Genomic DNA, 14,409 nt, shown 5'->3' with positions numbered 1-14,409 from the left:
ATTACTGTTGGGTAATTTTATGTGTTTCATATGTAAATAGTTAAACATAAAAGTACAATATCTTCTCCTGAAATGTAATCGAGTAAGAAGCACTAAAGATGCTCTACTAAGCACTAACGATGCTCTACGGAGCACTAAAGATGCTCTACTAAGTACTAAAGATGCTCTACGAAGCACTAAAGATGCTCTACGAAGCACTAAAGATGCTATACTAAGTACTAAAGATGCTCTACTAAGCACTAATGATGCTCTACGAAGCACTACAGATGCTCTACTAAGCACTAAAGATGCTCTACTAAGCACTAAATATGCTCTACTAAGCACTAACGATGCTCTACGAAGCACTAAAGATACTATACTAAGTACTAAAGATGCTCTACGAAGCACTAAAGATGCTCTACGAAGCACTAAAGATGCTCTACGAAGCACTAAAGATGCTTTACGAAGCACTAAATATGCTCTACGAAGCACTAAAGATGCTCTACTAAGCACTAAAGATGCTCTACGAAGTACTAAATATGCTCTACGAAGCACTAAAGATGCTCTACGAAGCACTAAAGATGCTCTGCGAAGCACTAATGATGCTCTACGAAGCACTAAAGATGCTCTACTAAGCACTAACGATGCTCTACGCAGCACTAACGATGCTCTACGAAGCACTAACGATGCTCTACGAAGCACTAAAGATGCTCTACTAAGTACTAAAGATGCTCTACGAAGCACTAAAGATGCTCTACTAAGCACTAAATATGCTCTACGAAGCACTAAAGATGCTCTACGAAGCACTAAAGATGCTATAATAAGCACTAAAGGTGCTCTACTAAGCACTAACGATGCTCTACGAAGCACTAAAGATGCTATACTAAGCACTAAAGATGCTCTACTAAGCACTAAAGATGCTCTACAAATACTAAAGATGCTCTACGAAGCACTAAATATGCTCTAGTAAGCACTAAAGATGCTATACTAAGTACTAAAGATGCTCTACGAAGCACTAAATATGCTCTACTAAGCACTAAAGATGCTATACTAAGCACTAAAGATGCTCTACTAAGCACTAAATATGCTCTACGAAGCACTAAAGATGCTCTACTAAGCACTAAAGATGCTCTACTAAGCACTAAATATGCTCTACGAAGTACTAAAGATGCTCTACGAAGCACTAAATATGCTCTACTAAGCACTAAAGATGCTCTACTAAGCACTAAAGATGCTCTACTAAGCACTAAATATGCTCTACGAAGTACTAAAGATGCTCTACGAAGCACTAAATATGCTCTACTAAGCACTAAAGATGCTCTACTAAGCACTAAAGATGCTCTACGAAGCACTAAAGATGCTCTACTAAGCACTAAAGATGCTCTACTAAGCACTAAAGATGCTCTACTAAGCACTAAAGATGCTCTACTAAGCACTAAAGATGCTCTACTAAGCACTAAATATGCTCTACGAAGTACTAAAGATGCTCTACGAAGCACTAAAGATGCTCTACGAAGCACTAAAGATGCTCTACTAAGCACTAAAGATGCTCTACTAAGCACTAAAGATGCTCTACTAAGCACTAAAGATGCTCTACTAAGCACTAAAGATGCTCTACTAAGCACTAAAGATGCTCTACTAAGCACAAAATATGCTCTACGAAGTACTAAAGATGCTCTACGAAGCACTAAATATGCTCTACTAAGCACTAAAGATGCTCTACTAAGCACTAAAGATGCTCTACGAAGCACTAAATATGCTCTACTAAGCACTAAAGATGCTCTACTAAGCACTAAAGATGCTCTACGAAGCACTAAAGATGCTCTACTAAGCACTAAAGATGCTATACTAAGTACTAAAGATGCTCGTCATGAAGGGTTTCAATGAGTTTGAGACTGCAGTAGTCATGAAAAGTGGCATTTTGTGTTGAATTTGGAGAAACCACTTGTAGTTTTTGTTGTGTTGAGCTGTTTGAGTTGGTTATTCAAAACAGCTGAAAGTTTGTCAATTTTGCCAATAAACCAAATTTTCAATGGGGGTTGAATCATTTTGAGTGCAACTGTAGACGTAAATATGTCAGCGTCTATTCATTGTTTGTACATATGGTTTACACACGCACATTTATACACACAGTCTGGTCTCTGTACTAATATGAGGTATCATAGAGCTCTGGGTGAACACAGACGGATTCAATCTGTTTATCCTGATTCAGCGTCAGGACGTCAGTGATGAAGGAGGAGCATCTCAACGCTGATAGGCTCTAAAGACAGAGCCTCATGTGAATTTCTCGGCCGAGTTTAAAAATTTCAACTCGCGTGAATGAGGCGAATGAGTCTTCCTCTGAGTCTTCCTCTGAGTCTTCCTCTGAGTCTTCCTCTGAGTCTTCCTCTGAGTCTTCCTTTGAGTCTTCCTCGGAGTCTTCCTCGGCAGGATTCTGTTCCTGAACGTCCACTGAGACGTCTGACTATTTCTGCATAACAAAACTGTGAATCAAGGTTTTCTGGTGTGGACGGAGTTCTACTTGTATTCAAACCGTCTTTCTGTTTGAATACATCTTTGATTTCAGGACGACAGCAGGAGCCCAGTGAAGGTTTCACTTCATGTTTTTATTGGTCGACAGATTGAAAACATGGCGATCGTTCTTCATCTGAAACGTGAATCCACAATCTTCTGCTGATCGATTACATTCAAAGACGATAACATCAGCAGCTGACACCGTGATCCTCAGCTGTTCACTTTTGATGATTGCTCAGCGAGGTTATGACATTAATATGGAGTTAATTCTGATGAAAGAAATAAATAAATAGCATCAGTGTTTATTCAATAAACATATAGGAAGACATTGTCCACTTGTGTAGCCCTCGTTTTATTTGTTCTTCAGTCATGCTTTGATTTGAATCATGTGTTTTCTACATTAATGCTGATGAACTGAATAGTTTCTTGCGTTGGGGTTCAGCTCAGCGGTTTCTTTACTCGCAGGAAGCGTTGACAGGTTTGATTGACACTAAAACGCTGCGGACCGTCTGCATCAGGACTCTGTGTGTGTGTGTGTGCATCCAACCGTGGTGAGAGGATAATGGGAAAGCAAAGAGCATCATTACCTCTCTCATGCTGCCCCCCCCCCCCCCCAATGAACTGCTGAGAAAAGACGGAGCCGTCGCTTTGGATCTGGACTTTGTTTCTTCTGTAAAAAGGCAGCTTTCACGACATTTAAGCTGCAAACATCTAAATATGTAAACATGTAAACACGTAAACATGTAAACATCTAAACATGTAAACATCTAAATATGTAAACATCTAAACACGTAAACATCTAAACATGTAAACATGTAAACACGTAAACATGTAAACATGTAAACACGTAAACATGTAAACATCTAAACATGTAAACATCTAAACATGTAAACATCTAAACACGTAAACATCTAAACATGTAAACATGTAAACACGTAAACATGTAAACATGTAAACACGTAAACATCTAAACATGTAAACATGTAAACACGTAAACATGTAAACATGTAAACACGTAAACATCTAAACATCTAAACATGTAAACATCTAAACATGTAAACATCTAAACATGTAAACACGTAAACAACTAAACATCTAAACATGTAAACATCTAAACACGTAAACATCTAAACACGTAAACACGTAAACACATAAACACAGAAACATGTAAACACGTAAACATGTAAAGATGTAAACATCTAAACATCTAAACATGTAAACACGTAAACACGTAAACACGTAAACACGTAAAGATGTAAACATGTAAACACGTAAACACGTAAACATCTAAACATCTAAACATGTAAACATCTAAACACGTAAACATCTAAACACGTAAACACGTAAACACATAAACACAGAAACATGTAAACACGTAAACACGTAAACACGTAAAGATGTAAAGATCTAAAGATGTAAACACGTAAACATGTAAACATCTAAACATGTAAACTAGGGGTGTAACGATACGCGTATTCGTATTGAACCGTTCGGTACGAGGCTCACGGTTCGGTACGCATGACGAACCGAATACGTTTGAAAAAAATAAAAATAAAAATCTTTTTTTTTTTACTTTTATTGAACCAGGTAGTCCCATTGAGATTAAAAATCTCTTTTGCAAGATGTAAGTAACAATACTACATAACATTAAGGATCAGTTTTTGTTTTTTATGCTTATGTGTTGCTAAGAAGACACCCCAGAAGATGAGTCACTCAGGTATAGTTCCATCATTGTTCAAAGTCAAAGAATAACTTCATGATGTTAGTTGTAATGAATAAATATATTTTAAAATCAAGTACATTTCTCTGCATTTATAGTTTTCTACTGTACCGACACGTACCGAACCGTGGCTCCACTGTATCGGACCCAACCGTGAGTTTTGTGAACCATTACACCCCTAATGTAAACATGTAAACATGTAAACATGTAAACATCTAAACACGTAAACATGTAAACATGTAAACACGTAAACACGTAAATATCTAAACATGTAAACATGTAAACATCTAAACATGTAAACATCTAAACATGTAAACATGTAAACACGTAAACATGTAAACATGTAAACATGTAAACACGTAAACATCTAAACATGTAAACATGTAAACATCTAAACATGTAAACATGTAAACATGTAAACATGTAAACATGTAAACATGTAAACATCTAAACATGTAAAGCACAGAGCCAACCCAAAGACCAGACTTTCATTATCATGTTTCTTTTATTAACATAAACTATGATTATTCTGTGATATTATCATATGATATATGTTAATCATTTGCTTTGTTTGTTTTTCTTTGTATGATATTTTTTACTGAAATTCAAAATAACTTTTGTTCCAATTTTGTGTTTGAAGAATACAAAAACAAAGTTAAATTGTCTGATGTCGAGTATTTTCCATAAAAGCCAGAATGTATTCAGTTGTTACAGGATCGACTTTTGTTTTCTAACTTTAGATCTTTATATCTTTTATATTTTTATTTTACATGATGTACTCACGTCTTTAATATTGAGGATTATTCCTGGATTTCGTTTGTCATTCTAAAGTCTTATCATTTTCTAGTTAATGTTTGAAGTTCATCTTAGATGTATGAATTCTACCAGATGAAGGTGGGATGTATGTCTTTATAGTAACATTATCAGTGTTTTAATGAGTTCATCAAGCTCACGTTACTTCTGTCAGCTCAGTCATCTTCCTGACATTTACACCAGTTAGATGTTCAGCTGGTAAACCAGAGATTTAACAAAAACTGTTTCTCAAAGCTACGAAAAAAACTCTGTTGTACTTTTTTTGTAGTTTATTTAATTAAAATGAATGTCTACAATACAGGTGCAGTTTCTTTTGTTTGGTTTGGGTCATTTGGGTCGTTTGGGTCGTTTGGGTCGTTTGGGTCGTTTTGGGTCGGTTTGGGTCGGTTTGGGTCGTTTTGGGTCGTTTTGGGTCGTTTGGGTCGTTTTGGGTCGTTTTGGTTCGGTTTGGGTCGTTTGGGTCGTTTTGGTCGTTTTGGGTCGTTTTGGTCGTTTGGGTCGGTTTGGGTCGGTTTGGGTCGGTTTGGGTCGTTTGGGTCGTTTGGGTCGGTTGGGTCGTTTGGGTCGTTTTGGTTCGGTTTAGGTCGGTTTGGGTCGTTTGGGTCGTTTGGGTCGGTTTGGTTCGGTTTGGGTCGTTTGGGTCGTTTGGGTCGGTTTGGGTCGGTTTGGGTCGGTTTGGGTCGTTTGGGTCGTTTGGGTCGTTTTGGGTCGCTTGGGTCGTTTGGGTCGTTTTGGGTCGGTTTAGGTCGGTTGGGTCGTTTGTGTCGGTTTGGGTCGTTTGGGTCGGTTTGGGTCGGTTTGGGTCGTTTAGGTCGGTTTGGGTCGTTTGGGTCGTTTGGGTTGTTTGTGTCGTTTGTGTCGTTTAGGTCGGTTTGGGTCGTTTAGGTCGGTTTGGGTCGTTTGGGTCGTTTGGGTCGTTTTGGGTCGTTTTGGTTCCGTTTGTGTCGTTTGTGTCGTTTGTGTCGTTTAGGTCGGTTTAGGTCGTTTTGGTTCGGTTTGGGTCGTTTGGGTCGTTTGTGTCGGTTTGGGTCGGTTTGGGTCGGTTTGGGTCGTTTGGGTCGTTTTGGTTCGGCTTGGGTCGTTTAGGTCGGTTTGGGTCGTTTGGGTCGTTTGGGTCGTTTGGGTCGTTTGTGTCGGTTTGGGTCGGTTTGGGTCGGTTTGGGTCGTTTGGGTCGTTTTGGTTCGGTTTGGGTCGTTTAGGTCGGTTTGGGTCGTTTGGGTCGTTTGGGTCGTTTGTGTCGTTTTGGGTCGTTTGGGTCGTTTGTGTCGTTTAGGTCGTTTTGGTTCGGTTTGGGTCGTTTGGGTCGTTTGGGTCGTTTGTGTCGTTTAGGTCGGTTTGGGTCGGTTTGGGTCGTTTGGGTCGTTTAGGTCGGTTTGGGTCGTTTGGGTCGTTTTGGGTCGTTTGGGTCGTTTGGGTCGTTTGGGTCGTTTTGGGTCGTTTGGGTCGTTTGGGTCGTTTGTGTCGTTTAGGTCGTTTTGGGTCGTTTGGGTCGTTTGTGTCGTTTAGGTCGGTTTGGGTCGGTTTGGGTCGGTTTGGGTCGTTTGGGTCGTTTGGGTCGTTTAGGTCGGTTTGGGTCGTTTTGGTTCGGTTTAGGTCGGTTTGGGTCGTTTGGGTCGTTTGGGTCGTTTGGGTCGGCCCTGTTTGACAGACAAACAGAAAATGATGCTTTTAAACGTCAGGCAGAGCTCAGTTATCTTTATCTTTTTTAGACCTTTGGTTTGACAAAGCTGCGGTTTTTAAAGGATTTACAGTGTTTGTTGACTGTGCAGTTTTTAAAGCTCTCTTCCTTCACAGAGCTCCGGTTCTCTGCGCCCCCCCCCCCACTGTCAGCCGGAGACCCTCGGCTGAGGAACTCCACATTCCCCGTCTCAGCCGAGGGGACTAGACGTACTCCTGCAGGCTGTAGCTGTCCTTGATGTCCTTCGGACGGGGTTTGGAGGGAGACGGGTAGACCTTCTGGTCCCGCTGAGGCTCAGGAGGTTTCTGCCGATTCACTTTGTCCATCTGCAGCCGAACCATCGGCGGCTCGCGTTCCGTCTGCAGCCCCCGCCTCCGCCGGTCCTCCCGGTACGCCACGAGTCGGTCGGGATCATCGGGGGACACGTAGTCCGGCCGTCCTGTCCTCTTTCCAGGACAGGACAGACAAAAGATGACCCCCGCAGCCAGGAGGAAGCCGGCCGAGAGGAAGGTGACGCACAGAGCTCCTCCCGGCTGATACTTGCTGCTGTCCGGCAGGTCCGTGGTCAGGAAGGCGGCGATGACCTCGTTGGTGTACCAGGACGCCGGCACGAGGCAGAGGAAGCTGGCCAGGATGAAGCAGCCCCCGGCGGCGATGGCCGTGTGCCCCTTGGCCCGGTGGCTGCCCCCCCAGCGGGTACATTTAAGCCCCAGGGAGGCGAGGCACAGCCCGAACGACGCCACCATGCAGCACAGAACCATGGCGGCCCGCGTGGTCTGCAGACACGCCGGCAGCGACAGCACCGAGTTCTTCACGGTGCAGCTGAAGATGCCGGAGCTGTACCAGACGCAGTCCATCCACAGACCCTGCATCTGCGAGATGGGGGTCATGACGCTGGACCAGACGTTGACGCTCACCTTCCAGTTGGGCAGCAGGGTGGCCACGGTGGTGCCGAGGACGCCGAGCAGCGCCAGGGCGAATGCCAGGATCTGAACGGCGGTGGACAGCATGGCTCAGCCCCCCCCCCCCCTACACCACCCCGCCTCCGTCAGGTCCTGACAGCAGATAATTCCTCCGCCGGGCTCCAGCGAGCTGCAACCAGAGGAGAAATGAGAATGAAGTGAGCGCGGGAGCGTGACGGACGCACAGCTGAGGCTGCTGACGGGAACGCGTTCCATTTATTTCTTTATTTGTCGCTGATTGCCTGCAGTAGTTGCTGTGCGGCTGATGATGTGGTGATCATTGACACTCTATTCTGTCTGCAGTCCCTCGGGTCTGTTGAACTCTCTGCAGGAGAAACTAAGATCCAAGTTCTTCTTGCTGGAGTTTAAACATCGCGAGGAGACAAAGTGAGAGCGAGCCGGGCTCTGTCTTACCTTGTGTTGTGATTTCCTGAGGACGAAGCGGAGGGAATGGAAACACAGTCGTCGTGGGTTTAACTACCCCGTCTCCTTGGCAACCGTACATACAGTTTCATCCCATTCTGCGTCCTGGAGAAGAGCTGCACCAGAGGAAACGTCCGCACGAACAAAAAAGTCCGGTTCAGGAACCGGTTCTTTTGTCTTAGTTTCTAACCTGAAGGTCAGCAGAGCCGCAGAGCAGCGTTTCTTTATCTGAGGAGTCGATGGCGGGGTACGCCACGCCGCAGGAGTCCCTCCTCGTGGTCGCCTTTGACCACCTGGACCGTTCTCCTGGTTCTTTGGACGACACCAGTTACATTTATTTTTTGATAACACAGAAAGAGTTTCAACGAGCGCCGGAAAAAAACAAAAGAATCTATTGAGCGTGAAGGTAGCGGCTCATTACTGGTTGTTTCTGATAATATCAGCTGGTCTCAGACGCCTGACGACATCATTGGTGCTTTTTAAAAAAAACAATCAACGCGCTCCGGCGGGTCGTCGCCCCGGTCCCGGTTTGGTGATAAGAACCCGCTGAGCTGTTCTGCAGTGGGAGTCGAGGTGTCGCCCGTCATGTGACCGTGTGAAGAATCGCCCTCTGCAGAGCGCTGATAAGCGTCCGCGGCCCGCCCACCCGTTTGGGGCTGGACGGGACCCGGTGGTCCGTCAGCAGCAGTCTGTTATTACCATAATCCTGCAGTCTTATCAGCCTCAGACCTGCACGGACTCCTGCAGCCTCCACACCAAACTGCACACAATAACCCCCCCCCCTGTGGGAAAAACACCACATTAAAGCCGCTGTTTCACTGGTTCAAACCAGCAACACGCTTGATTAATGTTGTCGTGTCGATTCAGTCACTCAACAACAAATAAGAACTCGGCAAAGACGAAGTTTCCCACCCGGAGACAGAGAGCGATGAGCTCATCGTGAACGAAACAGAAGTTACTGCGGCTTAAACGTGGCAGAGTCCTAAAGGAGCTGCAGACACCAAACGTCTCTCAATGTGATAACACAGTGATCGTATGACGAGTGAGAAATAAAAGCAGAGATCACAAACTTATTGTACACACAAAAGGCCTGAAGACGTTTCGTGTAAAGACATAAAAAACAAAGGATCTTGGGACGTCCTACGCTCATCCTGGGTCCCGTTGGGGGGTCGGGAACCTCAGGTTGGGAACCTCGTACTCAGATAAAGAAATAATTGGTTCACTTACCCGCGTAATAGAAAACGTCTGCAGCGCTCCACGAGCCGTTTGATTATGATCAGTTCATAAATTGATCCTCTGAAAGAAACAAATCATTAATTCAATTAGAGCTTCATTCATTCAGCAGATCAGGTTTTTAACATTTAATTCAAAAGAATAGAAATATTAAGTCATTATTTTCCAAAACAAGACTCGCATCATAAAACACAATAAACACGATATAAAAATATGTTCACTGACTGCAGAATGTTTGATTGGAGGTTTTTCTGCAGGATAATACATGTTTGTGTTATTGTTACAGAAGTTATATTCTGCTAGTTTTCATATTCGACATAATGATGACAATAAAACACACTTTCAGTTTAAGAAAAAAAGAGTCACAAAAGCCTTTGTTAAATTATGTTAATTTAAGAAAAACACATTTATTTGATCACTTAAAAAAGACAATGTCTCAGCAGCGGTTTTCTCTTTAATTGAAATGATTTTGTCGTCACTGACGTTTCATCCAGAAGACGAACAATAACATTATTGACGTTTTATTAATTGACGTTAATTGAAGTTGTTGTTTTTAGAAGCTCTTAAATCTCAGAGCGTCCTTGAATATTTTCCCAGCAGCCTTTGCTGCTCTCGACTGCATCCTGACGACGATAATAATAAATTACACTTTTTAAAAGAGAGATGTATTATAATACAGTTGAATAAATCTGTATTTTCAAACGGATGCTTGAAAAGAATCAACGTAAAAAACCGACTGAAAATAATTTTTAATTATCTATTCAGTTGATTACATTTTGAATAATTGTCTATAAATTAAGAACAAATTTAGAAAACGTTCACGAGTCTGCAGATATTTGAGAAGCCGTTTGGGATTGTTGATTATTAGTTGATTTAAAAATAACAATCAATATAAAACTGATCATTCCAGCTGTGATCTATAATAGAGAGAACACAGTGTATAATACACAGTGTATAATACACAGTGTATAATAATAATAATACATTTTATTTATATAGCGCTTTTCATGACACTCAAAGACACTTTACATTAAAATCATCATATATAAAAACAATACACTAAAAACAGAGTACACAATAATAGTCACACATTAAAAGCAGTTTTGAACAGGTGAGTTATAGGTGTATAATATGTGTATAACACACAGTGTATAATACACAGTGTATAACAGCTGTATAATACACAGTGTATAATACACAGTGTATAATATGTGTATAACACACAGTGTATAATACACAGTGTATAATAGCTGTATAATACACAGTGTATAATACACAGTGTATAATATCTGTATAATACACTGTGTATAATACAGTGTATAATATGTGTATAATATGTGTATAATACACAGTGTATTATATGTGTATAACTCACAGTATATAATATGTGTATAACAAACAGTGTATAATATGTGTATAATACACAGTGTATAATATGTGTATAACACACAGTGTATAATACACAGTGTATAATATCTGTATAATACACTGTGTATAATATCTGTATAATACACTGTATAATACAGTGTATAATATCTGTATAATACACTGTGTATAATACAGTGTATAATATGTGTATAATATCTGTATAATACACAGTGTATTATATGTGTATAACTCACAGTGTATTATATGTGTATAACACAGTGTACAATATGTGTATAACTCAGTGTATAATATGTGTATAACACAGTGTATAATATGTGTATAACACAGTGTACAATATGTGTATAACACAGTGTATAATATGTGTATAACACAGTGTACAATATGTGTATAACTCAGTGTATAATATGTGGATAACACACAGTGTATTATGTGTATAACTCAATGTATAATATGTGTATAACACACAGTGTATATTATGTGTATAACACAGTGTATAATATGTGTATAATGCACAGTGTATAATATGTGTATAACACACAGTGTATAATATGTATAACAGTGTATAATATGTTTATAACACACAGTGTATAATATGTGTATAACTCAGTGTATAATATGTGTATAACGCACAGTGTATTATATGTGTAGAACACACAGTGTATAGTATGTGTATAACGCAGTGTATAATGTGTATAACAGTGTATAATATGTGTATAACTCAGTGTATAATATGTGTATAACTCACAGTGTATAATATGTGTATAACACACAGTGTATAATATGTGTATAACACAGTGTATTATATGTGTAGAACTCACAGTGTATAATATATGTATAACACAGTGTATAAAATGTGTATAACGCACAGTGTATAGTATGTGTATAATACACAGTGTATAATATCTTCTGTTGTTCACTCGTTTGTCCTTTGTGTTAACATCAGCTGCTCCTGGTGGCTGATGGGAAACGGGGCGGCGGTCTATTAGAACCGGACTCTGGAGGTTTGACGCCTGAAGGCCTCAAACGTCCTGCAGAGGACTCATCGAGCCGCTTCACTCTCATTTATGTCTTTCTTTAATAAATACAAAGACTACATTTGTTCTGGTGCATATTGTAATTATTGATGTTGATCTATTTATTGTTTTATTTGTTTAATCTTTTCATTTTTGGTTTGTTTTTTGTCATTTTCATTTTTTGGAAACAAATGTTTTATTTAGTTTAATCATTTTATTTTTGGTTTGTTTAATCTTTAATTATTTAGTCATTTTAATCTTTTTGATGATTTTTTTTAAAAGAATGAGTAAGTTTTATTCATTTAATCTTTAAGTTTTTGTTATAACTTGAATTTCTTGTTTCTGTACTATTGTTTATTCTTTTGTTTCATTGTTGTTTCAGTTGTCATTTCTTGCTTGTAAACTTTTAATGTTTTGTTTTTGTCATTCTTTAAACTCTCGTTTGTTTTTTAAATTCAGATTTAAGTGTGTGTGTGTGTGGGGGGGGAGTCATTTAATTATCTTTGAGTGGTTTATTATTTTTTTACGAGTGTTGTTAATATTCATCTCTTTGACATCAGATTTAAACATTTAGTAAAAACAATTAAAATGTGATGAATCAGCTGTTTGTTTTCATCTGTGGTCGTACATTTAGATTAAAGAAGAAGAAGAAGTCATTCCTCTCATTCAATACGACTGAAATTAGCTTCACATTAAAGCAGACAGTTTGACCTCTGACCTCCACATTCACACCGATAATAGTTTGGACCCGAATCAAACCATCTGGCAGAAACACACACACACACACACACACACACACACACACACACACACACACACCATCATCTCCCCCCGAGGCTCCATCAACCATCAATCAACACACAGACAGGAATATAAATGAACCGTTTTATCTCAGCGTAACACACAGACACTATACACACACATATATATATATATATATGTTATATTGCATTTATGTATATATTATATGTGTATATATATATATATATACACATATAATATATATATACATATATATGTATATATACATGTTATATAACATACATATGTATATATGTAATATATTAACACATCTGATCATGTGAACAATAAAATAAAACTAGAAACTCACCAGCTGACAGTGAGGTGTTCATCGTCCGACACTCACTGTGAGACACACACACACACACACACACACTCACACACACACACACACACACACGCACACGCACGCATATACACACACACTCACACACACGCATATACACTCACACACACGCATATACACACACACTCACACACACGCATATACACACACACTCACACACACGCATATACACACACACTCACACACACGCATATACACTCACACACACGCATATACACACACACTCACACACACGCATATACACACACACTCACACACACGCATATACACTCACACACACGCATATACACACACACTCACACACACGCATATACAGACACACTCACGCATATACACACACACACACACACACACGCATATACACACGCATACACTCACACACACACACTCACACACACGCATATACACACACACACAATCAGGTGTGTGTGTGTGTGTGTGTATTGAAATGTCGATGTTCAGCACATTCCTGCTGCTCAAACAACCAGCTGACTGTATGTGTCAGCGGTGGGCAAACAGCGGCCCGTGGGTCCAATCTGGGCCTCGAACTAAACATATTTGGCCTCCTGATGAAAACTTAAATCAAAACGTACAACGGAGAAAAATGTTCTAGACGTCGTTCCATGAGATATTTAAGTGTGTTGTGAAGGTTTTTACTTTCTCCTCCATACTCACCACACACACACACTTTAACTTCCTGCTTTCAGATGTTGTTTCTCCACATTCAGAGCATCCAGGAACACTGAAGAGAAGCCAGACTAAGGAGATAACAAAATACATATTCATATATTTATGACTCAGCGGGAACATAAATACTAATAAATACAAACCTGTTCATTGTTGAAAAGGTTTTTCCGTGACAGTGAGCAGAACAAAGATGCTCTCACACAAACAACACACACAAACAACACACACACAGTGTGTAGAACCCTTTTCTGTTAAAAAAAAAGTAAACATGATGTATTTTGGTGGGCGGGGCCTAAAGGAAGGCAGAATAATTCTCTGAACATGTCTGTTAACACTAGTTAGCTTCATAGCTTGTCCATCTCCAGGGCCGGCTAGCTAGCTAACTAGCTTGTACAGCTCAAAAGCTGGCGAGCTAGCTAACTAGCTTATACATCTCCAGAGCTGGCTAGTTAGCTAACTAGCTTATACATCTCCAGAGCTGGCTAGTTAGCTAACTAGCTTGTCCGTGTCCAGAGAAGGAGGACGTAAACAAAAAAGAACTGCAAATATTATATACGAGACAAAAATCAACTCTGCTCACTTCAGTATTGTCGCGCTCTGAACAAAGCTAGGCTAGCCGTTTCCCCCTGCTTCCAGTTGTTATGCTAAGCTAGGCTAACCATGAGTATGATATCCATCTGAATAGCTCACTCTCAGAGAAAAAGAAAATAAATTTGACAAACAAGCTAATTGATACAAATATCTGACAACATGGTTGTTTAAAGTTGAACACAATGAATCATTTGAAATCAAAGACTTATTAAATACTGATTTATTGGACTTTAAACAGCATCAAGTCATTAAAAAGATG

General features: G+C 40.2%; 1 protein-coding gene across 1 annotated transcript; it reads right to left on the bottom strand.

Annotated features, from left to right (window-relative positions):
* Positions 1-6,908: 6,908 nt before the first annotated feature.
* LOC306792923 (claudin-20-like) lies at positions 6,909-7,715 on the bottom strand (the record flags this gene model as incomplete). The annotated part of the gene is made up of 1 exon (XM_079290291.1): positions 6,909-7,715. The coding sequence occupies one exon, from the start codon at positions 7,713-7,715 to the stop codon at positions 6,909-6,911; it is 807 nt and encodes a 268-aa protein (XP_079146417.1).
* Positions 7,716-14,409: the final 6,694 nt, after the last annotated feature.

The sequence above is a fragment of the Melanostigma gelatinosum genome, assembly GCF_949748355.1.
Source record: "Melanostigma gelatinosum genome assembly, chromosome: 19".
NCBI classification, from domain to species: domain Eukaryota; kingdom Metazoa; phylum Chordata; class Actinopteri; order Perciformes; family Zoarcidae; genus Melanostigma; species Melanostigma gelatinosum.
The sequence above is the reverse complement of the archived record's forward strand: the minus strand, read 5'-3'. Positions and strand labels throughout refer to the sequence as shown.